The sequence below is a fragment of the Lolium perenne genome, chromosome 7 (assembly GCF_019359855.2).
Source record: "Lolium perenne isolate Kyuss_39 chromosome 7, Kyuss_2.0, whole genome shotgun sequence".
Taxonomy (NCBI): domain Eukaryota; kingdom Viridiplantae; phylum Streptophyta; class Magnoliopsida; order Poales; family Poaceae; genus Lolium; species Lolium perenne.
In genome coordinates this window covers 22,041,565-22,067,486 of record NC_067250.2, presented here as the reverse complement: position 1 = coordinate 22,067,486, position 25,922 = coordinate 22,041,565, and the positions used below count along the sequence as shown (strand labels likewise).

The window sequence follows — 25,922 nt, the reverse complement described above, 5'->3', positions numbered from 1 at the left end:
CTGTGTGTGCTGGTGAACCGATCCAGGGATTAGCACTATACACAGAGACACTCAACCTTATCGGGTCGTGTCGCTTCAGATGGTATCAGAGCAGTGTGTTGACTGTAGGATCGCGACCTTAGAAAAATGGAGTAGACATTAGGATGTGATGTGAGAATCATAGTTGGGAGTAGCAGGAGTATGCGACAAGGAGTTGCATGCTTGATGTGGGAGATTTTCTTTTTTGTAACCAGATGAATAGGAATACTTGTAGATGATAGACAAAAATAAAATTTGTGAAAAATCCTATAAAAAAATCCTATCAACCCATTCCTGTTGATTTTGCTAGCCTACTGCCTGAGAGGGATGCTAACTGACCCCATTTGTCCTATCAAAAATCCTATCAACCCATTCCTGTTGATTTTGCTAGCCTACTGACGCTAACTGACCTCATTTATCCTATCAAAAAATCCTATCAACCCATTCCTGTTGATTTTGCTAGCCTAGGGATGTTAACTGATCCCATTTCTCTAATCAAGAACATGAGTTTTGAATTGCAAACAAATGAGCAGCACTAAAAAAATTCAGATGCTCACGCGTACGTGAATCTAGCTTCCAAAGGCGAAAGATGTTGCGCAGCACTGAGTGTACATGGAACAAAAGGCTAGAAGAATCTCTTAAACAGTACGAATCGAAGCAAAATCAACGGGAGAAACCCTAACTAGAGCGAATCAGTCCCCGTACGAGCATACGAAGGAAACGATACTGACCTTCCGCCGCTGTCAATGGAGAGGAACATATCCAGTAACTTGAGCGAAGAAGTGGCGGAGGCGGAAGACGGGACTCGAGCGAAGAAGTGGCGGAGGCGGAGTCGCAAGACGGGACTCGGGGGAGGAATCGTCGGCGTAGCGTCAAGGTTCATGGCGCCGTCTTCATGGTTGTTCACCTCATGTAGCAACTATTACAACTACTTTGAAATACTACTCAACATGAAATTTAAAGACAACCATAAGGCTCCTGCCGGTTGCCACAATACAATAATGATCATCTCATACATATTCATCATCACATTATGGCCATATCACATCACCAAACCCTGCAAAAACAAGTTAGACGTCTCTAATTTGGTTTGCATATTTTACGTGGTTTAGGGTTTTCGAGAGAGATCTAATCTACCTACGAACAAGAACCACAACGGTGATACTAGTGTTGTCGATAGAAGAGTAAATTGAATCTTTACTATAGTAGGGGAGATAGACACCCGCAAAGCCACTTATGCAATACAAGTTGCATGTCGAGCGTGGAGCAAATCTCATGAACGCGGTCATGTAAAGTTAGCCCGAGCCGCTTCATCCCACTATGCCACAAAGATGCAAAGTACTCAAACTAAAGATAACATAAGCATCAACGCCCACAAACCATTGTGTTCTACTTGTGCAACCATCTATGCATAGACACGGCTCTGATACCACTGTAGGATAACGTTGCATAGAAAACAAAAAATTTTCTACCGCGAACACGCAATCCAAGCCAAGATGCAATCTAGAAGACGGTAGCAACGAGGGGGTATCGAGTCTCACCCTTGAAGAGATTCCAAAGCCTACAAGATGAGGCTCTTGTTGCTGCGGTAGACGTTCACTTGCCGCTTGCAAAAGCGCGTAGAAGATCTTGATCACGATCGGTTCCGGCGCCACGAACGGGCAGCACCTCCGTACTCGGTCACACGTTCGGTTGTTGATGAAGACGACGTCCACCTCCCCGTTCCAACGGGCAGCGGAAGTAGTAGCTCCTCTTGAATCCGACAGCACGACGGCGTGGTGTCGGTGGTGGTGGAGAAATCCGGCGGAGCTTCGCTTAAGCGTGCGGGATGTGGTGGAGGAGAGAGACCGCTAGGGTTTGGGGAGAGAGGGGGGTTGGGCGCCGGCCCTCTAAGGGGTGCGGCCAAGGCTGAGGCTTGAAGTGATCAGCCCCCCTCTCCTATGCCCCTCATTATATAGGTGGAAGCACCAAGAGTTCTAGTCCAAGTCTTCGAATAAGACCCCAACACTAAAACCTCCCATATGTGGGAAACCTACTCAAGGAGGGAGTCCCACCCAAGGTGGGATTCCCACCTTTCCTTGAGGTGGGTTGGCCGGCCACCCTAGGGGAGTCCACCTTGGACTCCTCCCCTTTAGGGTTGGCTGGTCATGCAAGGTGGAGTCCCTCCGGGACTCTACTTTCCATGGTGATTTCTTCCGGACTTTTCTAGAACCTTCTAGAACCTGCCATAAATGCACCGGATCATTTTCAAACTTGGAATATGACTTCCTATATATGAATCTTATTCTCCGGACCATTCCGGAACTCCTCGTGATGTCCGGGATCTCATCCGGGACTCCGAACAAATATTCGAACTCCATTCCATATTCAAGTTCTACCATTTCAACATCCAACTTTAAGTGTGTCACCCTACGGTTCGTGAACTATGCGGACATGGTTGAGTACTCACTCCGACCAATAACCACTAGCGGGATCTGGAGATCCATAATGGCTCCCACATATTCAACGATGACTTCAGTGATCGAATGAACCATTCACATACGATACCAATTCCCTTTGTCACGCGATATTTTACTTGTCCGAGGTTTGATCATCGGTATCACTCTATACCTTGTTCAACCTCGTCTCATGACAAGTACTCTTTACTCGTACCGTGGTATGTGGTCTCTTATGAACTTATTCATATGCTTGCAAGACATTAGACGACATTCCACCGAGAGGGCCCAGAGTATATCTATCCGTCATCGGGATGGACAAATCCTTTGTTGATCCATATGCCTCAACTCATACTTTCCGGATACTTAATCCCACCTTTATAACCACCCATTTACGTAGTGGCGTTTGGTGTAATCAAAGTACCTTTCCGGTATAAGTGATTTACATGATCTCATGGTCATAAGGACTAGGTAACTATGTATCGAAAGCTTATAGCAAATAACTTAATGACGAGATCTTATGCTACGCTTAATTGGGTGTGTCCATTACATCATTCATATAATGATATAACCTTGTTATTAATAACATCCAATGTTCATGATTATGAAACTAATCATCCATTAATCAACAAGCTAGTTTAAGAGGCATACTAGGGACTTCTTTGTTGTCTACATATCACACATGTACTAATTTTTCGGTTAATACAATTATAGCATGGTATGTAAACATTATCATAAACTCAAAGATATATTATAATAACCATTTTATTATTGCCTCTTGGGCATATCTCCAACAGTCTCCCACTTGCACTAGAGTCAATAATCTAGTTTACATTTGTAAAGATATAACACCTTGGCCTTCCGGTGCTTTATCATGTTTTGCTCATGAGAGAGGTTTTAGTCAACGGACCTGACATGCTCAGAACCGTATGTATTTTGCAATTCATTTGCGTCTCAACGCATCACTCATTTCCAAATGAGTCGGCATTAAATATGTTTGGTCTTCTGGTGGAACCTTAATTCCGCGGTCTAAAATATGTCACTAATATTGTCACACACAATATAGCTTCAAAGTTCTGACTCTGTCGGAACTACACCAAGTTAAAGAACCTCTTGACTTAACATCCTTTGTCATTGTCAAAACAATGACATACTCTGCCTTCTTTTGTAGAATCCATCACAATATTTAGAATTCTTCTAAATCTAGCATAGACAACTTCTAGCTCATTGTGCTTCTTTTTTAAACAACATTTAGTCTAATTTGAGATTGAAATTATATTTTATATGTGACAAAACCAATATCGGTGTAACACCTTACAGTGATTTGTTTGTCATTTCTTCATACAAAAAAAAAAATATATATCCTTAGTTCTTCTAAAGTACTCAAGGATATTCTTACTGTCGTCCAATGATCATCATATGAATCATTCTGGTATATGCTCATAACACTTTATAGCACATGATATCTGATTGTGTACATATTATTCGTGATCTATAATCACTCATGTGTTTTTACTCATTGAGTGTCAGATACACTCAAGTCTTGTTAAAACTTTAACATGACAAGAACATTTTCTTAATATTTCTATATTGAACTATTTCAATATCCATTCTATGTACTTTGACTTAAACTTATTTTGTGTTTCAATCTATCTTCATAGATCTTGACACTAGATATGTTTCAGTCCATATCCTTTCATTGAAATTAATTTCTCAGTGAAACCTTTTAATCAAGTATATAATTACATCATTTGTAACCAACTATATGTCACCTACATAAAGTGTAATAAATGTGTCTTAGCGCTCCCACTTAATTTCTTGCAAATGAAAGTCTCTTCATCGTTTCTGATGAAATCAAAAACTCTTTGACTATTTCATCTGGTGAAGATTCCAACTCCGTGATACTCACTTCATCCAATTGAAGTTCGTATACCTATCTAGTATTTTACGGACTAGCAAATCAATTGGTTGTATCTTGTATACACCTTTAATACACACTTCTGTTAAGTAGTGTATTATGCCATCCTACTAGCATATCTCATAAAAGAAATATATAGTGATTACTAGAATAATCCACATAGACTATAAGCATTGCTACGGAAGATATAATCTTATCGTAGTCAACTCTTTGAACTTTGTTGTAAACAACTTTTCAACAAGTCGAGCTTCTTCAAGGATATTTCATCCAAGTCCATCAATTTTATAGATCTATTTAAAAAAAAGTATTCATCTATCTTGGATTTCATGGCGTATAGCCATTTTAACGGAGTCAGGGCCCATCATAACTTCTTTGTTTGTAGTTGGTTTATCATTGTTCAAAATCAATCCTTTGTCCACAAATCATTTATTTGATCACAAAGTAAACCATACCTACAAGGTTTAATATGTACTTCGATCTTCATGGCTAAAACACTTTGTAGTCATGGGAGCCATGATCGTTGCGATCGCTTCCGGAACCAATTTCCGATGCTGCGCTACTCTGATCATTATGCTCAGGTTCATAAACCTTATCAAGTTCTATTGTCCTCCCACTCAAATACTTCACTAGAAACAATTTCTCGGAAATAAGAAACATTGACAAACACTTTTGTCTTTGTCTCGTGGGAAGAATTCCCAATCAAATCTCTGGGATAACCAACAAAGACATTCATCCGATTTTGGTTGTAAACTTATTTACTTATGCTATGCATACCAAAATTTAAGAAAAGACTATCAGGTTTCTTACCTATGCCATAACTCGTATGGTGTCATTTCAACGGATCATGATGATGCTCTATTTAGTGTAAAAGCGGTAGTCACTAAAGCATAATCCACAAAAATATAATAGCATCAATATTTTATCTCATCATTGACCCAACAAGGTTTGGATACATCTCTCGGATACTCCATCATCACTATGATACTCCAAGAAACGTGAGTTGTAGAACAATTTCATAACTCTCTTAGATGTTCGCTAAAACTCGTAATTCAAATATTTCTACCATGATCCAATCATAGATATTTGACTTTTCTATTACGATGATTTCCACCTCATGCTGAAATTTATTTGAATCCATTCAAATGTTTCAAACTTCTTCCTTATCGAATATATCCACATATATACTCAATTCATTGTTGAAAGTTTTCATGAAGTAGAAGAATCTCCCGCACACAACTATGCCCAGTGAACCGCATACATCATCATGTATTTTTCCACTAAGTTAGTTGCCCGTTCAACTTTTGGCCTATGAACGGTATTTTAATCATTCTCTTTAGAAAAGATTTGCAAGTGCCAAATGATTCAAAAATCAAATGACTCCAAAAATCCATTTGCATGGAGTTCCTTTATGCGTTCCTTTCTAACATGACCTAAATGGCGGTTCCACAAATAAGTGGAATTCAAATCATTTGCCTTATGGCATTTTAGCGTCAGTTTTATGTATGTGTGTTTCACCATTAAGATTTATAATAACTTATCCATCGTACATGGAGTAATGTCATAATTTGAACAACTCATTGTTTTCATTTGACCAGAGCAAAATAACAATTATTAAGTTCTTTATTATAAATTCTAAGGGCTAGATAGAATGCCAACGACGAACACAATAACACTTTATTTTTGTTCCAGACGTGCATTCCTATCATATTCCTTGTCAGTCACTTAGGCCATTGTATTCTTGTATTGCGTTGTTTTGTATGACACTTCATACCAACCAATATTGTACTAATACCCAAGAATTTCATTGTGTGACCAAACAAAGAATACATTCATAATATGTATATCATATTAATACACCTGAGCTAGACTTTCTAGTCTTTTCTTTCTTTCTGCCAATAATCTTTTTGTAGTTTCTCTTTTAGTTTTCCTCATTATTCAGAAAAACACTTCAACATCAATAACTTCTAGGTTTGTTGGTCTAATACCAATAACCTTGAGGTTCTTATTTTGAAGTTGATCATCATATGACAAGTGTTCTAGATTTCACTATTAGTAACTTTGTAGTACGATGAACAATTTCACTCATAATTTTATCCATCAATTCATGACAACTTTCTGAGACCATGTCTGTACATGCTAGGCTCATAAAGTTTAACCTTAGTATTCGCATGTGCAAATCTGGCTTGCACCCGTTTTATGCACACGTAGAATCTATAACACCCGATCATCACGTGATGCTTCGAAACGACGAGTCTTAGCAACGGTGCATACTAAGGATGATAACTTCATGGATATGCGAATATTATTAGTGCCCCAATAGTTGGAGGATTGTGACGCCTGGCGTCTTCAACCTTCATACATTCCCATAAAACTTATGAGTTTATGTAGTCTCACCAAATTTATATTCTATCATCTTGCAATAAGGTCTTAGATATCACATATATCTCATACCTTGATTATTTCTGAAAACTAAATTTTCAGCTCCATACTTTTCAAACAGATTTGAACTTCAAGTTTCACGGAGACAAGATAACTTTGGGTACTAATTGAAACCATAGTTCTTTGAATCAACAATGTGAGGTTTACTAAAAGTTTGCAATAGGACTTAATCAATTCTTGATTCTTTAACAATACGGTACTAATCCGTAAAGTTTCTTATCAGATTTAACAGTATTTCTATCTCAATAACAAGACTAGCGCATAGTAGTAAACGGATGCCAATACTACAAAATTAATACAAAATACTACTCAGACTATGTTTATGATAATTAGTTCATGTTTTAATCTAATTATTAATGAACTCCCACTTAATACAACATCCCTCATAGTTGTTAAGTGGTACACGATCCACATCCACTACACCAAAACCGATCATCACTTGAGATGATGTAGCTTCAATGGTGAACATCAACATGTTGATCATATCATCCATATGACTCGTGTTCAACCTTTCGGTTTCCATTGTCCCGAGGCCATGTCTGTACATGCTAGGCTCGTCAAGTAAACCCAAGTATTCCGCGTGTGCAACATTGCTTACACCCGTTGTATGTGAACGTTGAGTCTATCACATCCGATCATCACGAGATGCTTCGAAACGACGAACTGTACAACGGTGCATACGAGGGGAGAACACTTTATTATCTTGATATTAATGTGAGGGATCATCTTATAATGCTACCGCCGCGATCTAAGCAAAATAAGATGCATAAAGGATTAACATCACATGCAATTCATATGTGATATGATATGGCCCTTTAGTCTTTGTGCCTTCGATCTTCATCTTCAAAGCACGGACATGATCTCCATCATCAACGGGCATGATCTCCATCATCGTCGGCGTAGCGTCAAGGTTCATGGCGCCGTCTTCATGGTTGTTCACCTCATGTAGCAACTATTACAACTACTTTGAAATACTACTCAACATGAAATTTAAAGACAACCATAAGGCTCCTGCCGGTTGCCACAATACAATAATGATCATCTCATACATATTCATCATCACATTATGTCCATATCACATCACCAAACCCTGCAAAAACAAGTTAGACGTCTCTAATTTGGTTTGCATATTTTACGTGGTTTAGGGTTTTCGAGAGAGATCTAATCTACCTACGAACAAGAACCACAACGGTGATACTAGTGTTGTCGATAGAAGAGTAAATTGAATCTTTACTATAGTAGGAGAGACAGACACCCGCAAAGCCACTTATGCAATACAAGTTGCATGTCGAGCGTGGAGCAAATCTCATGAACGCGGTCATGTAAAGTTAGCCCGAGCCGCTTCATCCCACTATGCCACAAAGATGCAAAGTACTCAAACTAAAGATAACATAAGCATCAACGCCCACAAACCATTGTGTTCTACTCGTGCAACCATCTATGCATAGACACGGCTCTGATACCACTGTAGGATAACGTTGCATAGAAAACAAAAATTTTCCTACCGCGAACACGCAATCCAAGCCAAGATGCAATCTAGAAGACGGTAGCAACGAGGGGGTATCGAGTCTCACCCTTGAAGAGATTCCAAAGCCTACAAGATGAGGCTCTTGTTGCTGCGGTAGACGTTCACTTGCCGCTTGCAAAAGCGCGTAGAAGATCTTGATCACGATCGGTTCCGGCGCCACGAACGGGCAGCACCTCCGTACTCGGTCACACGTTCGGTTGTTGATGAAGATGACGTCCACCTCCCCGTTCCAGCGGGCAGCGGAAGTAGTAGCTCCTCTTGAATCTGACAGCACGACGGCGTGGTGTCGGTAGTGGTGGAGAAATCCGGCGGAGCTTCGCTTAAGCGTGCGGGATGTGGTGGAGGAGAGAGACCGCTAGGGTTTGGGGAGAGAGGGGGGTTGGGCGCCGGCCCTCTAAGGGGTGCGGCCAAGGCTGAGGCTTGAAGTGATCAGCCCCCCTCTCCTATGCCCCTCATTATATAGGTGGAAGCACCAAGAGTTCTAGTCCAAGTCTTCGAATAAGACCCCAACACTAAAACCTCCCATATGTGGGAAACCTACTCAAGGAGGGAGTCCCACCCAAGGTGGGATTCCCACCTTTCCTTGAGGTGGGTTGGCCGGCCACCCTAGGGGAGTCCACCTTGGACTCCTCCCCTTTAGGGTTGGCTGGTCATGCAAGGTGGAGTCCCTCCGGGACTCTACTTTCCATGGTGATTTCTTCCGGACTTTTCTAGAACCTTCTAGAACCTGCCATAAATGCACCGGATCATTTTCAAACTTGGAATATGACTTCCTATATATGAATCTTATTCTCCGGACCATTCCGGAACTCCTCGTGATGTCCGGGATCTCATCCGGGACTCCGAACAAATATTCGAACTCCATTCCATATTCAAGTTCTACCATTTCAACATCCAACTTTAAGTGTGTCACCCTACGGTTCGTGAACTATGCGGACATGGTTGAGTACTCACTCCGACCAATAACCACTAGCGGGATCTGGAGATCCATAATGGCTCCCACATATTCAACGATGACTTCAGTGATCGAATGAACCATTCACATACGATACCAATTCCCTTTGTCACGCGATATTTTACTTGTCCGAGGTTTGATCATCGGTATCACTCTATACCTTGTTCAACCTCATCTCATGACAAGTACTCTTTACTCGTACCGTGGTATGTGGTCTCTTATGAACTTATTCATATGCTTGCAAGACATTAGACGACATTCCACCGAGAGGGCCCAGAGTATATCTATCCGTCATCGGGATGGACAAATCCCACTGTTGATCCATATGCCTCAACTCATACTTTCCGTATACTTAATCCCACCTTTATAACCACCCATTTACGCAGTGGCGTTTGGTGTAATCAAAGTACCTTTCCGGTATAAGTGATTTACATGATCTCATGGTCATAAGGACTAGGTAACTATGTATCGAAAGCTTATAGCAAATAACTTAATGACGAGATCTTATGCTACGCTTAATTGGGTGTGTCCATTACATCATTCATATAATGATATAACCTTGTTATTAATAACATCCAATGTTCATGATTATGAAACTAATCATCCATTAATCAACAAGCTAGTTTAAGAGGCATACTAGGGACTTCTTTGTTGTCTACATATCACACATGTACTAATGTTTCGGTTAATACAATTATAGCATGGTATGTAAACATTATCATAAACTCAAAGATATATTATAATAACCATTTTATTATTGCCTCTTGGGCATATCTCCAACAGCCTTATGGTATTATGGGCTCTGCCAGGATTAATTAAGTTGTGAGGTTCAACTTGTTTGCTAGACATTCAGATGTGGCGACGACCAAGGGGACCAGGTCTAGCTGGTATGGTTGAATTCTCCTTCTGAAAGATCTTGTCTCCTTCTTCTCTCTGGGTAGAATGGGTCCTAAGGTGAAAGTGCACAACCTCTCGAGAGTTAAACCTAAGATCTTAGCCGTGTCCCCGGTTACGGACAGTATGAGCTCCTGGACAAGGAATGTGCGGAAGAATTTCATCACCTTTTCTGAATGATTAAAACTTGTGTAGAAACAATCTCAGGACTGGATTTTCTCAGGGCTACATACATGGTGGATTTAACCATAGTACGTGGTGGTGACCTGAGGATTTTCCCGGTCGAGTGACCCCAGGGCTATGTACATGGTGGATTTAACCATAGTATGTGGTGGTGACTTGGGAGTCATATCGACTTGGTGTGCATGGTGGATTTAACCATGTGCCCATTTTGGTGTAAAACCTTTTCGAAAATTCAAAATTGTTTTGTTTTAAATTAAATATAGGATAAAATTGGCTTTATGCAAATAAACTTCACTAGCCAAATATCATGACCTCCATTCGTGGGGCTGCATATTCAAACGTGCAGGTTCTTCGGAAGATGAGTACTATTAGGATCTCGAGTCTACATTCCAACATGTCTGCCTGTGGCACATGAAGATGATGAAAGCTCATTGATGACCTACATTCCGCTGTGTTTGTTCTGAATATTGTTGAGCTAGTCCATGTGACTATGCAATTTGTAAGGTTTTACTTTACCCTCTGGATCAATGATGTAGTAATTTGATACTATTGCAATGATTACTATATTTTGTAATGTGTGTGCTATCAGTGATCCCGGGAAAAGCATGATACACAGGTATCTTACCTTTATTAAAAGGTAGGGTTCTACAGGTAATCAATCCAGAAGATCTACTACGGTTACAGAATGATGTGCTCCAATGTCTTGTCAGTTTCGAGTTAGTGTTCCCACCATCCTTCGTCAATATTATGACGCACCTCCTCGTTCACCTAGTCGAAGAGATTTCCATTCTCGGTCCTGTATTTCTACACAATATGTTCCCCTTTAAGAGGTTCATGGGAGTATTAAAGAAATAAGTTCGTAACCGTGCTAGGCCAGAAGGAAGCATCACCAAGGGCTATGGAAATGAGGAGGTAATTGAGTTTTGTGTTGACTATGTTCCTGACCTTAAGCCGATTGATCTTCCTCAATCGCGGCACGAGGGAAGACTAAGTGGAAAAGGCATGATCAGAAGGAAATCAATGATATGTATGGACGGCCATTCTATGACTGAAGCACACCACACAGTTCTGCAAAATTCCAGGTTGGTGGTTCCGTACTTCGAGGAACACAAGAATATTTTACGCTCGGACAACCCGGGGAAGCCTGAATCCTGGATTAGAAAGGCCCACATGGAGACTTTCGGCGGTTGGTTGCGAAAACATTTAATGAATGACAATGATGTTGGAGATCAGCTGTACATATTGGCCAAGACACCATCTTCGACTATAACGACTTTCCACGGGTACAAGATAAATAGAAATACATTTTACACGATCGCCCAAGATAAAAAAAAGCACCAACCAAAACAGTGGTGTTCGTTTTGATGCAGCAACTGAGAATGGGCAAAAGGTCACATATTATGGTTACATAGAGGAGATATGTGTCAACACCCGGATTTTTAAGTCCAGATGCCTATTATGTCGTACATCGCAATCCCAGGAATATTGTTTTTGCGAGACATAATAGATTGATATCACAACACATCATTCATTACATACCATAATCGTCTTACAAATAAAGGATCACATGATCCAGTCTTACAACATAGTGGATCTAGAGATCCAAATACAAAACACATAGCGGAAGCGAAGTAGCGGTCGTGGTCCATCTGTTCCACAGGCAACTGTTGACGTCAGGAGTAGTCCTAGTTATCATAGACGTCCTGCTGTCCATCATCCTGGTACTGCTGCTCTCCTTCATAGTCTGGCCATTTGAATAGCCAGGGACAAAGCCATGAGTACTGTAAAGTACTCGCAAACTAATACTAATGTAAGTACTATCAACTATGGTAAGGGGGTGCTAAGCTCTAGGTTTATTTGCATAAAGCCAGTTTTATTTCATAAGCACTTTAGTAATAAAAGACTCTTCATTTGCCTAACTTACTCAAGTGGGAACATTAGTGTCATTCTCACAACTCTGTTGTGATTCAAGTCAAATTCATATTTCAAGTTCAAGTCACAAGTCACCCTTCACATGTCACATTTTTGAAAATGGTCTGATGACGGAACAGTATGGCCTTTCCAACCGTCCATAACCGTGGACACGGCTATTCGAATAGGTTTACACTCTGCAGAGGTTGTACACTTGTGCCACAACATTTGATTACATCCGTCAGGGATAGCCCTGAATAATCATACTCAGTATGCGGATCATCAACCATAACCTTTCAATTACATATCCTAGTATAGGCACCTCTCCCCATGAGCTTGGCCTCCCAGTGAAGACAAACCGTCAGCCTGGGAACTACACAGGGCTTGGGCCGGACATTCACCTCATTTCACCTCATTTCACGTCATTTCACATCATTTCACTTTCAACGGAGGCAGCCTCAACATAACCCCTATGACGCTTGTTTAGAGGGAACCCATACTAAGACACATAAACTTCCAGTTAAGCCCTACCCATAATCAGGTATTATGGGGGTACTCAAAAATTGGAATGGTATCGCATCCGAACCCAACCATCAGTTTTTGTAAACTTCACCATGTCATTCATAAGTCACATTCACCTTCAAAATCTTTCAATAGAATGACTCATCATTCCAAGGTTTTCAAAGTCATTTCATTTCACATGTTCCCATCTAGAGTAGTCAATTTTATTTGTTAGCACTAGCAACTAGTCATGAGGGGTGCTAACTAGCCTTGATTGCTCTAGGCTAAATTTGATACTCTTGTACTACTCCATATCTAGACCAAGTGAATCATGAATCAAAAAGGAAACTTTGATAAACCAAAGTCAAAAACTTGTAAGGTAAAAACTTGGGATAGGATCATTAAGCATAAGAGAATATGTAATGGTGCCTTGCTCTTGTAGAGCTTTGCACTTGGGTAACTTGCAATAATATTAGCTTGCCTTCAGTGGTGTATTGATCAAAGTGGTCTTCTTCTTCCTGGAAGTAGACCTCCTCCTCCTGGTACTCTTCGGTACTAGCGTCTAAAAACGGATACGAGGTAACAATCACCAATCAAAGCTTAAGAGCTTGTTATCACCAGATTTTGGCCAAATCAGGAGATGGGTCGTAATCGAGATGGGCTTGAAGAAGATGCACATGGAGAATATCTGAAGCGGCCTCGCACGAGAGTTTGGGCTAAATTGCCCGTGTATCTGTATATTATTAGATCGTATTTAGAATTGGAAGACAGAGTCTAGCTCGTACACGGTTGGGTTTATGCCCACGTTAGACAGTCTACGGACTATAAATATGTATCTAGGGTTATTGAGAAAGGAGGACAATCACGTTCACAACAAACACAAACCAGGTGCATCGCCACCCCTTATTTCGAGGGTTTCTTCCGGGTAAGCATCATGCTGCCTAGATCGCATCTTGCGATCTAGGCAGTACACGTTTATTCGATTACCTTGTGTTACTCGTCCTGAAGCGTTGTTGATGGCGAGTAGCACTATTTATCGTAGATGTCTTGGGGCTTGCATTGATGCTTTTCTTATGCATATTTGCTTAGCGATGCCGTCCCTCGATATCTAGCTGTCCTTACACCTAAATAGGTGTAAGGGCAGCACCTTGCTTGTTCGTTACTTAGTAGATCCAATCTGTTATAGTTGCTCCTTGTTCCAAGGATTAGTTTAATATCTGCATGATTAGGCCTTATGCTGGGGTTGGATGATCCGGTAGTGCGTGAGGTGTTGTTTCACCGTTCCTATAAGGGATGTTCCGGGAATTGACTTAACGTTGGTTTTTAGGCCTCTTTTAGGGATAGTTTCCATCATCTTTCGTATCTGCTAGGCCCAACTACGCGTAGGATGTTCCGATTATGCGGTGAAAACCCTAAACTGTCGTAGATTGGTTTAGCTTTGTTTTGATCAAGCAGGATCCCCATGTCATCGTAAATCCAACGTGAACCATGGGGCGATTGGCTCTTTGAGCCGATCCACAGGGCAACCTGAGAGCCGATCGGGCTCGTATTTAATGTTTACGTGTCTACCATGCAGGAGACTAGTTGAAGCAATCCATCACCTTCTAGACCAGGTATAGGTCAGGTGGCACGCCCTTGCAACCGCCAGGACGTGTGCTGGAACTTTGCGGGACGACGCGAGGCGCCAGGGTCCACTAAGCGGTCTTGGGAGTCTCCCGGCTCTTCGTGTTGCTTAACCACTGCTCGCCGGTGAGTTTTGGCAGGCAACACATTTTGGCACGCCCAGTGGGACACTTTCTACAACAACCACGTCAACATTGGCAGCCAAGATGTCGGACGAACTGATCAAGTACGAGGATCTACCTGCAGAGCATAAGAAGAAATACGATGAGCTCAAGGCCATCTTTGAAGCCGATCTCATCGGCTCTTTTGAGAAGACCCGTTCGCACGGCATCAGGTTCAAAGGATTCTCACCCGAAGGCGCGTTCGAGGGATTAGATCTGTCTCTCCCTTCGGAGGAACGTACCAGAGCCCTGCGCCAAGAAATTAACTATGCTGTGGCTCATTCTCTACATCGGCATTCTGAGAGCCTGGTGAATACACTTGAGCGAGTTGCGCTTCGTGTGGTGCAAGAAATCATGAAACATCAGTATTCTCCGTCAGGACCTGCTTTAGGGACTCATCAGGGAGAGATACCATTCCTCACCAGGCCACCACTGCCATTTGTGATGGCAGCTCCACAGCAACAAGGTTCACCGGCATACGTTGTCTACAAGGTTGGAGGTGATCCTGGTGACATAGGCATCCCAAATGGGCCTGCCGAAGATAGTACCCGGGGTTTACTGAAGGCCCAATACCCGAAGAATAAGAAGATTCGGGAGCCCAAGATATATTAAGGAAAGTTAGAGTTGTAATAGGAAGTGTTATTTGTAAGTCTGGCGGGATGAGTTAGAAACCGTCCCGGACTCTGTAACTTGTACAAAACGAAACCCTCGGCTCCGCCTCCTATATAAAGGAGGAGTCGAGGGACGAAGAGGGGATCGAATCATTGTTACAAACCCTAGTTTTCATAATCGTCGAGTACTTTTCGGCTGAAACCTTCGAGATCTACTTGCCCTCTACTTCTAACTAAACCCTAGCCTACAATCCATAGGCATTGATAAGTTGATACCTTGTCAATTGGCGCCGTCTGTGGGAACTAGAGGCGTAAGGATCTGATCTCGATGGCACGTTCAAGATCTTCGACATCGTCAACCGCAAGCAACGCTATGGATCGAGGTAAACAGATCGCTGCTGGTCCTGTCGATTTTGTTCCTCACCCACCCTCCCGTTTGGATGCATATGCGTATCTGGCGGAGCCCATGGAGATGACGTTCGGAAGTTTTCACTTTCGCGTCGAGAAGGAAGGATCGTATCGTGTCGAAATTGCGATTTCGTCGGGATCGTCGGCGGTCGATTCCGATTTTTCAAGCTATACATCGTCAACCGAGTCAGGCGAAGAAGAAACTTCGTCGACACGCTACGTCAGCACCAGAGCAAGAGAGAAACTCGCCAAGATCTTCAACGACATGTCGTTTGAGTCATCTGCGGACTCATATATAAGCGATGGCTCAAGCGATGTCGACAGTTACGACTTCATCGACAAATCTATCACAGTGGGCAAGGTCTTCATCAATCTCAACGATGATGTCACCAAACCCAACATAGATCTGAGTACAAAGTATCATCAGATTTATGCCATTGAAGATCAAGAGGAAACATCTGAGGCTTTCGACGATCTGGGAAATCCATACGTCGATCCCTCCAATCTGCGACAAGGCCTGGGCAATAAATACATCGGGCCGCAGCCGCGAGACAGAGTTCAGCTTTCGCAAGCAGCGTGGGATAGAGCCACGAGAGCCATGAACGGTTCAGAACCAATGGCCACCACAGCCACACCAGAGGAATTGCAAGCATATCAATATAGACTTGCACGAGCTGCAAGAGAATTGGAAAAACAGACAGCTGAGTTAAACAGAAGAAAGGAAGCAGCTTCTGCATCTAGCAGGAGGAGGGCAGATCTAAGTCGACAATCTAGAACTTCGGGTGATAGCCACAGAGAGGCGCGGAACAGAGCAAGATCAAGGTTGCAACATATACCCGAAGCAGAAAGAGAGCACTTGGTCCAAAACCTCGACATGTCCTTCATGTCGATAGACACAAGAGGAAACATCATCCCTAAGACACCAGAGGCTGGGTATATGGCGACACATGCTTTTATCCTCGCATCTAAACCACCTCCAGGTGATCCAAGGGAGACACTATACAATATGGCGGTAGCAGGAGTTGGAGCTATGGGGACAGCATTTGTATCAACGCCTCCTGAAGGAGCGGCAAGGCAAAATAGTCCACGACCTGCAGCAGCAACAGCGGCAGTACCTGAAGGACCAAGTGGAGCAAGAGACACAGCAGCACAAGCAAGGGTCGACAGAGCGCGGCAAAGCAGACGGGATCATCGGCAATCTCCGGAGCTTAATGACGAAGATATGTGCGGCTTGCCATGCTTCACGAGGAGAGTCCGAAAAACTCGAGTCCCCTCAGGATTCAAGTTACCCGACAACTTCAAGAAGTTCGACGGCCTTCAAGATCCAGAGGATTGGCTAGTTGATTATCTCGAGAACGGTGAAGCTCACAGGAGGAACCAGGGCAACAGCTATGCAAAGCATCCAGGTGCATTTGAGTGGAGCCGCACGATCTTGGATAAAGAAACTCACTCCAGGATCTATCGACAGCTGGGAAAGTTTCGAGGATGTGTTCGTCAAGAACTTCAGATCCACGTGCAAAAAACCTGCGTCGTTAGAGGAGTTGAGAGCGTATCGACAAAAGCCAGATGAGCCAATGAGAAAGTACATCCAAAGGTGGAATATCATCAAAAACTCGGCAGAAAATATATCTGACGAGAGAGCAATAGATGCGTTTGTCGCAGGAATCAGGCGTGGAGATTTTGTCGAGGACTCAGGAAGGACCAATCCAAAGACAGTATCTGCGTTAATGGAGATAGCAAACAGATGGGAAGATGGAGAAGACGCTGTCCACAATAAACGGCACAGGTCGCCAGAGGAGGACCGTGGTCGAAATTATCAACCAAGGCGACGATTTCCTCGGCAGTACCCGAACTATGACGCTCCAGGGCAAATTTCGGCAGGTTTTCGGGCAAACATAGGAGGAAGCAACAGAGATGATTATCAGAGAAGCAGTGAACAGCGAGGCGATAACAGGGATGATTCTCGCAACAACAGGCAAAATAGCGGGCCTAGGTTCCCAAGGCCTTTCGTGTCCCCTGAAGAGATGATGAATGGGCCGTGTCAAATGCACTTTTTCCTCGACAGCAACGGTAAAAGACAGTCAGGGCACCTGCAGAAAGACTGTCGAAATTTTCAGGCAATGCTAAGATATGCAGAGAACGCTAACGCGCGGGCAACACAGAGAAATCCTCGAGAACCCAGAAGCGAGATTCACTTGCTGCCTCCTCCCGCGATTACAGACGACAATCGGCATCAGCTTAGAATAGCGGCAGCACCTCCACCACCACCTTATGTTGATCCTAACTCCAACGGAGCGGTATCAATGATTCAGAAGGGAAGGCCGTCCAATAGAGCTCAGAAAGTAATCTCACGACAGGTGTTTATGGCAGAAAAAATGCCTCCACCAACAGTTGAGTATCTTAATTGGTCAGGACAAGATATTGGCTTCACAATAGCAGATCACCCGCAGCAAGTCCCTCGACCAGAAGATCCAGCACTTATTACGCGGCGATTATCGCAGGATTTGATGTCTCCCGAGTGTTCATAGATGGCGGCAGCAGCCTAAACCTTATGTATGCAGATACATTGAGGAAGATGAACATATCCTTAACAAACTTGAAGCCAACAGACACAAGGTTCCATGGCATCACACCGGAGAAACCAAGTTATCCATTGGGGAAGATCAATCTCGACGTTCAGTTTGGGACCCGAGAAAATTATAGAATCGAGAGGCTGGAATTCGAAGTCATAGATTTTCCGTCGCAATACCACGCTCTGTTGGGACGACCAGCATATGCTAGATTTATGGCGGTGCCACACTATACATACCTATTGTGGAGGTTGCCTGGACCAAAGGGACCAATCACAGTCAAAGGAAGCTTTGCCTTAGCCGATAAGTGTGATAAGGATTTTCATCGGCTATCAGAAACTTTCGGGATGCAAGCTGAGTATTAGGCGTCAAAAAGCATGACCGATTACGACGTACTGCCAGACGTTGGAAGGCCAAATAAAGAATCAACTTTCAATACCAGGAAAAATTCTAAGGAGGTGCAGATTCACCCGACAGACCCGAAAAAGACGACATCTATCGCAAACGACATGGATATCGCATAGGAAAGCACGCTCGTCGAGTTCCTCTGTGAGCACTGGAAAATCTTCGCATGGTGTCCAGCTGACATGCCAGGAGTACCCAGGGAACTTGCCGAGCACCACCTAAACTTGGATCCACTAGCGAGACCAATCAAACAACCTCTGCGGCGTTTTTCGGAACCAAACCGCAAAGCTATGCTATCAGAAGTAAATCGACTTGAGGAAGCTGGTTTTATCAAAGAGATATCTACAGAAGCCACATGGGTAGCTAACCCAGTGATGGTGCCGAAGAAACACACGACAGTCCTTCGCATATGCGTCGACTTTACGTGTCTCAATAAACATTGTCCAAAGGATCACTTTCCCCTCCCGAGAATCGATCAAATTATCGACTCCACGGCTGGATGTGAACGTCTTTCCTTCCTGGACGCATACTCTGGTTATAACCAGATCAGATTGAAAGAAGAAGACGAGGCCAAAACAGCTTTCATAACACCTTACGGCGTGTTCTGTTACAGAACAATGCCTTTCGGTTTAAAAAACGCGGGAGCAACATATCAGAGGATGATGCAGAAGTGTTTGGCGACACAGATCGGGAAAAACGTGCAAGTATACATCGACGATGTCGTCATAACATCAAAAGAGGGGGCAACACTGATTGAGGATCTCAAGGAAACCTTCGACAACCTCAACAAATTTTGCCTCAAGCTGAACCCGACGAAGTGTTCCTTTGGCGTCCCAGCAGGAGAACTTCTGGGATTTCTAGTCTCAGCAAGAGGGATTGATGAAAATCCCGATAAGATACAAGCTATCATAACAATGAGAAAGCCAACAAAGTTGAAAGAAATACAACAGCTAACTGGGCGAGTCGCAGCTTTGAGTAGATTTGTCGCCAGGCTGGGAGAAAAAAGTTACCATTCTACGCTCTGATAAAGCAAGGAGATAAATTCCAGTGGAACGAAGAGGCCGACCGAGCTTTCGAGGATTTGAAGCGCACAATCTCGACACCACCAATTTTGGTGGCGCCGAAGGAAAAGGAACCTCTCCTGCTGTATATCGCAGCCACGCCCCAAGTGGTGAGCACGGTGCTAGTTGTCGAAAGGGAGGAAGAAGGAAAACTTCACGGCGTGCAGAGGCCAGTATACTTCGTCAGCAAAGTTTTATCACCCTCAAAACAAAGGTACCCTCAGTACCAAAAGCTAGCATATGGAGTGTTCACAACAGCACGAAAATTGCGCCACTATTTTTCGGCACACCCGATCATAGTGGTCAATGAAGCCCCCTTGTCAAATATACTAAACAATCCAGAAGCTACGGGTCGTGTCTCCCTTTGGGGAATAGAACTTTCCCCTCGGGACATCACGTATGAAAAAAGAAAAGCAATTAAGTCGCAAGTTCTGCCGGATTTCATCGCAGAGTGGATGGAGTTGCAAAACACAGGACCTCCAGACTTGTCGAGAACCTGGACCATGAACTTTGATGGGTCCAAAAGACTAGAAGGAGCTGGCGCAGGAGTAGTACTCATATCACCTGAAGGCGACAAGTTGAAGTACATCCTTCGGATGACGTTCCCTAACGCATCTAACAATGAAGCAGAATATGAAGCTCTCATACACGGGATGAAGATGGCGAAAGCTTGCGGTGCAACTCGATTAAAAATCTTTGGCGACTCACAATTGGTGGCTCAGCAAGTCATGAACCAATGTGACGCAGTCAATGATAGCATGATGGCATACAAGGAAGTGTACAACGAGCTCGAAAAGTTGTTTGATGGATGCGAAGTAAATCATATTAGCAGATTGAGCAACGACGAAGCCGACGTTCTTGCAAACATCGGGTCGCAATGCCTTGCAGTTCCGCCAGGTGTATTTTGGGAAGAGATAACAGAGAGATCTACAAAATTGACAAAATCAAAAAAGAAGGAGAAGAAACCCTCGGGGGCTACCAAGGAAGAGCAAGAGGAAGAAGAAGATCAGGACCTGGTCATGGTGATACAGATACCATGGATGCAGACGTACATATCGTACATCCTCAGGAAAGAAATACCCGATGATCCAGTTGAGGCAAGGCGAGTAATTCGACGCTCCAAAGCTTTCACGGTGATCAAAGGAGAATTGTACAAGCGAAGTATTTCAGGCGTCCTGCAAAGGTGTGTCACACCCGAAGAAGGAAGAATAATTCTGAAGGATGTACACGAAGGAGTATGTGGCCACCATGCAAGTAGTCGAGCTATTGCAGCCAAGGTTTTTCGGGCAGGATTCTACTGGTTGACAGCAATCGAGGACGCCAAGGAAATAGTAAGAACTTGTGACGCGTGTCAAAGGTTTGCCGCAAAACCTCACTCTCCAGCAGCAGAATTAACACCAATACCATTGTCATGGCCCTTTGCCCAATGGGGACTTGATATGGTGGGCAAGTTACACAAATCCTGGCCAGGAGGAAAAGAGTACATGCTAGTAGCTGTCGACAAATTTACAAAGTGGATAGAAGCGAAGCCGATAAATTCACCAGACGGAGCATCTGCAGTAAAATTCATAAAAGGCCTCGTCTTCAGATTTGGAGTGCCCCATAGCATCGTCACAGACAATGGCAGCAACTTCACATCCCACGAATTCAAAGATTATTGCAAAGAAGTGGGTATCAAGTTACAATTTGCGTCAGTTGCGCACCCGTAGACCAACGGCCAAGTCGAGAAAGCTAATGGAATCATCTGCAACGGCATTAAGAAACGCTTATTAGCGCCATTGGAGAAAGCTCGACACACCTGGCCAGAGGAGCTGCCTAGTGTATTATGGAGCGTACGAACAACACCAAACACAGCAACACAGGAAACTCCGTTCTTCTTGGTTCATGGAGCAGAAGCAGTATTGCCAATCGAGATAGAGCATGACTCTCCACGAGTCGTAGAATATGATGAAGAGGTGTCGAGAAAAGCGCTAGAAGATGACGTCGATGCACTTGATGAAGCTAGAGATGAAGTACTGTCTCGGGTAACCAAATACCAACAGGACTTGAAGAATTACCACAGTCGACGTTTGCGGCCAAGATCCTTTCAGGTGGGAGACCTAGTTCTTCGGCTTACGCAAAAAAGTCATGAAAAACTCGAGTCACCATGGCTAGGCCCTTACATTGTCACGGAAGTAATCGGAGGAGGAGCATACAGGATAAAGGACAAGAAGACAGGGGTGGAGGAGCAAAACCCTTGGAACGTGGCGCAACTCAGGCGGTTCTATGCCTAGAGTTGAAATATAGTCCTTGTAAAACTTCAATGTACTGAAACGCCCGCGAGTTTTCAGACGCACTCTTTTCCTTTTTCGGGGCACCGAGTGGGGCCGGGAAAGGTTTTTAATGAGGCGGGCTCGCGGTGCTACAATATAATAAAGATAGTGTCAATATAACTTTTCTTTATCGACATGCTCAAAGTCTCTGACCCGACGAATTTCAATATAGTTCATCGAAACAGAAAAGCCTTGCCTTGGTATTAAAATACCTCGTGAGTCAATAAAAATACAAAATAGTACTCAATAAAGAAGCTCGGGGGCTGATATTCGCCATAAATACATATTAAATAAATGCCTTGGTTCAAAACCTCGCAATATACAAATACAGTAAATAGCCACCGAAACACTCGGGGGCTAGACAAATATAGAAATATAATGATTGCTTCACAATATAATCACAGTCATGGGTTACAAAGAAGAGTTATCTACAAAAGGAAAATAATTAGTCATGATTCAGTATGTCATCAAGGGTAATTCTGTTTTCTTCAGGAGCAGCGCCAAGAAAATCAGCATAATGACCATCGGCAAAAAAGTCGGCATCCATCCGAAGAAGGTCTTCAATCATTTCTTCGGCTACAGGCGAAACCTTCGTGTTAATTCGGTCGACACCAACTCTCCGGTGCTTTACCTTCTGATGAACTTTCGCAAAAACTTGGGTCAGGTCAAGATTTGAGTGGCAGATCTGAAGCATGATAAGAACAAATCTGGCGCCAGCTACCAGTTAAGCTTTGACAAAATCATGGATCCTGTGGGCATCCTTGAATTTCTCCATTAACTCGGGAAGAGTTTTTGGTTGAACGTTCCGAGGAAACATGGAGTTATAAACCATGGATAGGGTCTTGGTACAGAAGTCAAGGAAGTCGCGAGTTTGAGAGGCGCGATCCTGAAATCTGACAATCTGGCGGGTCCTCTCTGGGGTAGCCCAAAACAGAGAACCATGATCAAGGGAAAGGTTAACAAGAAGGTTCGTCCTAGTATTTACCCTCTCTTCTTCGGCAACAGCATCAGTAAAGGAACCTATTAAAACAACGGAGCAGAAAACTTTAAGAGACGTAGCATGAAGACGGAAGATATTGAGGATGAAACAAGCATACCCGACATATCCGCACTGGCTTCATTCATTAACTCGAGCATGAAATTTTCTCGAGTAGTCGCCTTTTCAGCCTCGGAAGCAGCGATTTCCTTAGCAGCCACGGCCTCGCGAGCTTGCTGAAGTGCAATTTTTCGGCTTGGACGACTTACGAGATTTTTCCATCATCACAAGTGTTTGCTTCTTCGCATACTGAAGTTGCTGCCGAAGTTCATCCAATTCTCGCGGCAAGGAATCTTCGACAGGTGCAGCATCAGCAAGAGGTCTCTTTGAGTGAGAAGAAGAAGGCGAAACATTGGAAGGAGCGGAAGATGGAGTATAGTTATCAAATACCAACAGAAATTTAACAAAACAAGACAACATCAAACAACAAGCAAAGATAGAGTTTTCATTAATCTTTCGGAATAATTACAAAGGCCTTACAGTGGAGCTAATGAAGTACGTGTCGCCAAATAACTACTTTGGCGACAAGAGCAAAAGAAACAGAGAAAGAAAAACAAAGAGGCATGCAACTAGACCTCCGGCCTTGATGAGCTAGGAGTCGAAGCTGGTTTGATCCCGAGATATGCCAAGATTTTCTTCGTGTTGGGCTTGGCTGCCTTAATCAGCGACCTCCATTTCGATTGCTCTATTTGATCGGTGTCGCCAACTTTCGTCCAATCAACAGTCTGTTGGCTGTTAGCAACCAGGGCAACAGTGCTTTCGACAGCAATCTTCATGTTTTCTTGACGCATCTTCAGTCCAAGGTCTTCCGATGAATTGAAGCTTTTGGCAAGGGTAAGGAAAGTCGGGGGCTCCTCTTTCTTCGGGAAGAAGTAGGGGAACAGCGCCGACAATCCTGCATTAGCATTTGCCACACCTTCACGAATTTCGGACCCATGAAGCTCCAGATAAGAAAGTGCATCAAGGAGAGGGTCATTGACAGGATTCTCCAGATCAAAATCTTGGTTTGTTTGGTCTGCCACATGAAACAAAACATTGGTCAAACAACAAGAAACAGCGGTTCTCATAAAAATAGAAGGGATTAATGGTATTACTGTGAGTGCGTCGACTTTGTGATTTCAGGCACTTGAGGATCCCTTGTTCACGAGCAGCTTGTGCAGCTATATGCTCGGTTAAAGCAGATTCAGCATCCTCAAGTTTTTTCTGCAGTTCCTCGACACTAGCAGCTTTTGCTTTAGCTTCATCAGCCTCGGCTTTAGCTTCGCTAGCAACAAGTTCGGCTTTCTTGCGAGCCGCCTCACTTTGCTCCAGTTTTTGAGCAAGTGCGTCGGCACATTTGTTGGCCTCTGCAAGTTTCTCTGTCGAGATATAAAAAAAAAGGGGGGAAGAAAGATCAAAAATCGCGACAAACAACAGGAGCAAAAAGTCAGAAAAAATGGCAAGTATAAAAGTTGTTACCTTCAGTTCTGCTCGCATACTCACGGTACCCAATGAATTGGGATCCGATGCGGAGAAGCTCTTTGATCATGGGCTGTCAAAGAAGAACACAGCAAGAGAAACATCGGCATGAAAAAAAGAGTGAAAGCGTGAAAAAGCAAAATAGAGGAAATATAGATATCGACAAACTTACATCGTCTAAGAGCAGAGTCGAAGAGCTGCCCAATTGAGGGGCAGGTTCAACAATCGTTTCAATCCTTGTCCTTTTTGGTGAAGGAGCAAGGGGGCTTGCTGGCGGAGTTGTGGTGACGACGTTTTGTTGAGGAGGCGAGGATTCTTCTCCTTCAACTAGCGTGTCTGAGGCAAGTACAGTATGTGACGTGCTTGTCCGAGGAGCCACGTCAACAGTTGGTACTTCTTCCTCGTCATCACTGTTGATTAAACATCGACAGTATAAAAGCAAGACAAGATAAACATTTCGAGTACAGAAGTAAGGAGAAATAAAAATGACTTACGAGCTGACGAGGGATTCAATATAAGGATCATAAGCTGCCTTCGGATGAGAAGGAACAACTTTTTCGGCTTTAGAAGTGCCAGAACCCTCGGCATCATTCCTTTTCCTTTTGTTCCTTGGGGAAACAGCAGGAGGAAGGGATTGCGTCGACTCGCTGGCGTCAGATTCAACTTCTTTTTCATGGGAAGCCGCAGATTTGTGAGAACCTGCGACTTCACTTTCAGGAAGAGAAGAACCTTGGTTGTCTTCGGCAACGATAGCCTGTTCTTCGACTTCTCCATCCTCAGGAAGAGGAGGAAGGGAAGCCATGGTAGGATGGTTCTGCAGGAAAATAGCGACAACAGAAAAATTAATGAGATGCAGGGAAAGTTCGGAACAAGACAAAAATTCGAGAAGACAAAATACCTCAGGGAGAGGATTGGCGGAGCTGTATGGCTCCACGCGGCAGGAGGAGGGAATAGGATCCTTCTTGGCCAAGCGGGAAATTCTTCAAATCAACTTCTCCAAGTCCTTTGCAGAAAGATCACTGGAGAGTCTATTGGCGTCGTTTTCACCAGAATACGTCCAAAGGGGATTTTTGCGAGCCTGAAGAGGCTGCACTCTAATCCTAAGGAAGTAGGCAGTGATTTGAACACCAGACAGTTCTTTGCCTCGAGTATTTTGAAGCTGATGAATACGAGACATAAGTGCTTCTGTTGCCTTTTTCTCTTCTTCGGAAGCTTCAGCATCCCAGGAGCGGCGGCGCTGAATTTTGGCACTTCCGTCGAAAGGGACTATGTTGTGTTCCACAGAGTTGGCATTTTCTTCATGTATGTAGAGCCACCTTTTGTGCCACCCTTGGACAGAATCAGGAAATTTGACGTCGAAGTAATCAACATCAGTTCGGACGCAGATAACAACGCCGCCTATGTTATAAGTGGCGTTGTGGGAGCCATTGCGGCGGAGGCAGAAAATGCGTTTCCACAGAGCCCAGTTAGGAGGGATTCCGAGGAAGCATTCGCA

At 43.5% G+C, this 25,922-nt stretch overlaps 1 protein-coding gene across 1 annotated transcript; it reads right to left on the bottom strand.

The window, feature by feature from the left end:
* Window positions 1-571: 571 nt before the first annotated feature.
* On the bottom strand, window positions 572-24,831 carry LOC139833529 (uncharacterized). Its single transcript, XM_071823824.1, has 4 exons — window positions 24,600-24,831; window positions 24,428-24,500; window positions 24,064-24,327; window positions 572-591 (listed from the first exon to the last, which is right to left on the bottom strand). The coding sequence occupies exons 2-4, from the start codon at window positions 24,495-24,497 to the stop codon at window positions 572-574; spliced, it is 354 nt and encodes a 117-aa protein (XP_071679925.1). The 5' UTR covers window positions 24,498-24,500; window positions 24,600-24,831.
* Window positions 24,832-25,922: the final 1,091 nt, after the last annotated feature.

Excerpts from the sequence above, each read along its gene's own strand:
- LOC139833529 (XM_071823824.1), bottom strand. The coding sequence starts at position 24,497 with ATGATCAAAGAGCTTCTCCGCATCGGATCCCAATTCATTGGGTACCGT. Across the intron at positions 24,328-24,427 it reads GTATGCGAGCAGAACTGAAG|AGAAACTTGCAGAGGCCAAC; the intron begins GTAACAACTTTT and ends ATATCTCGACAG. Across the intron at positions 592-24,063 it reads ACAAAGTCGACGCACTCACA|CTAGATTCACGTACGCGTGA; the intron begins GTAATACCATTA and ends CGCCTTTGGAAG.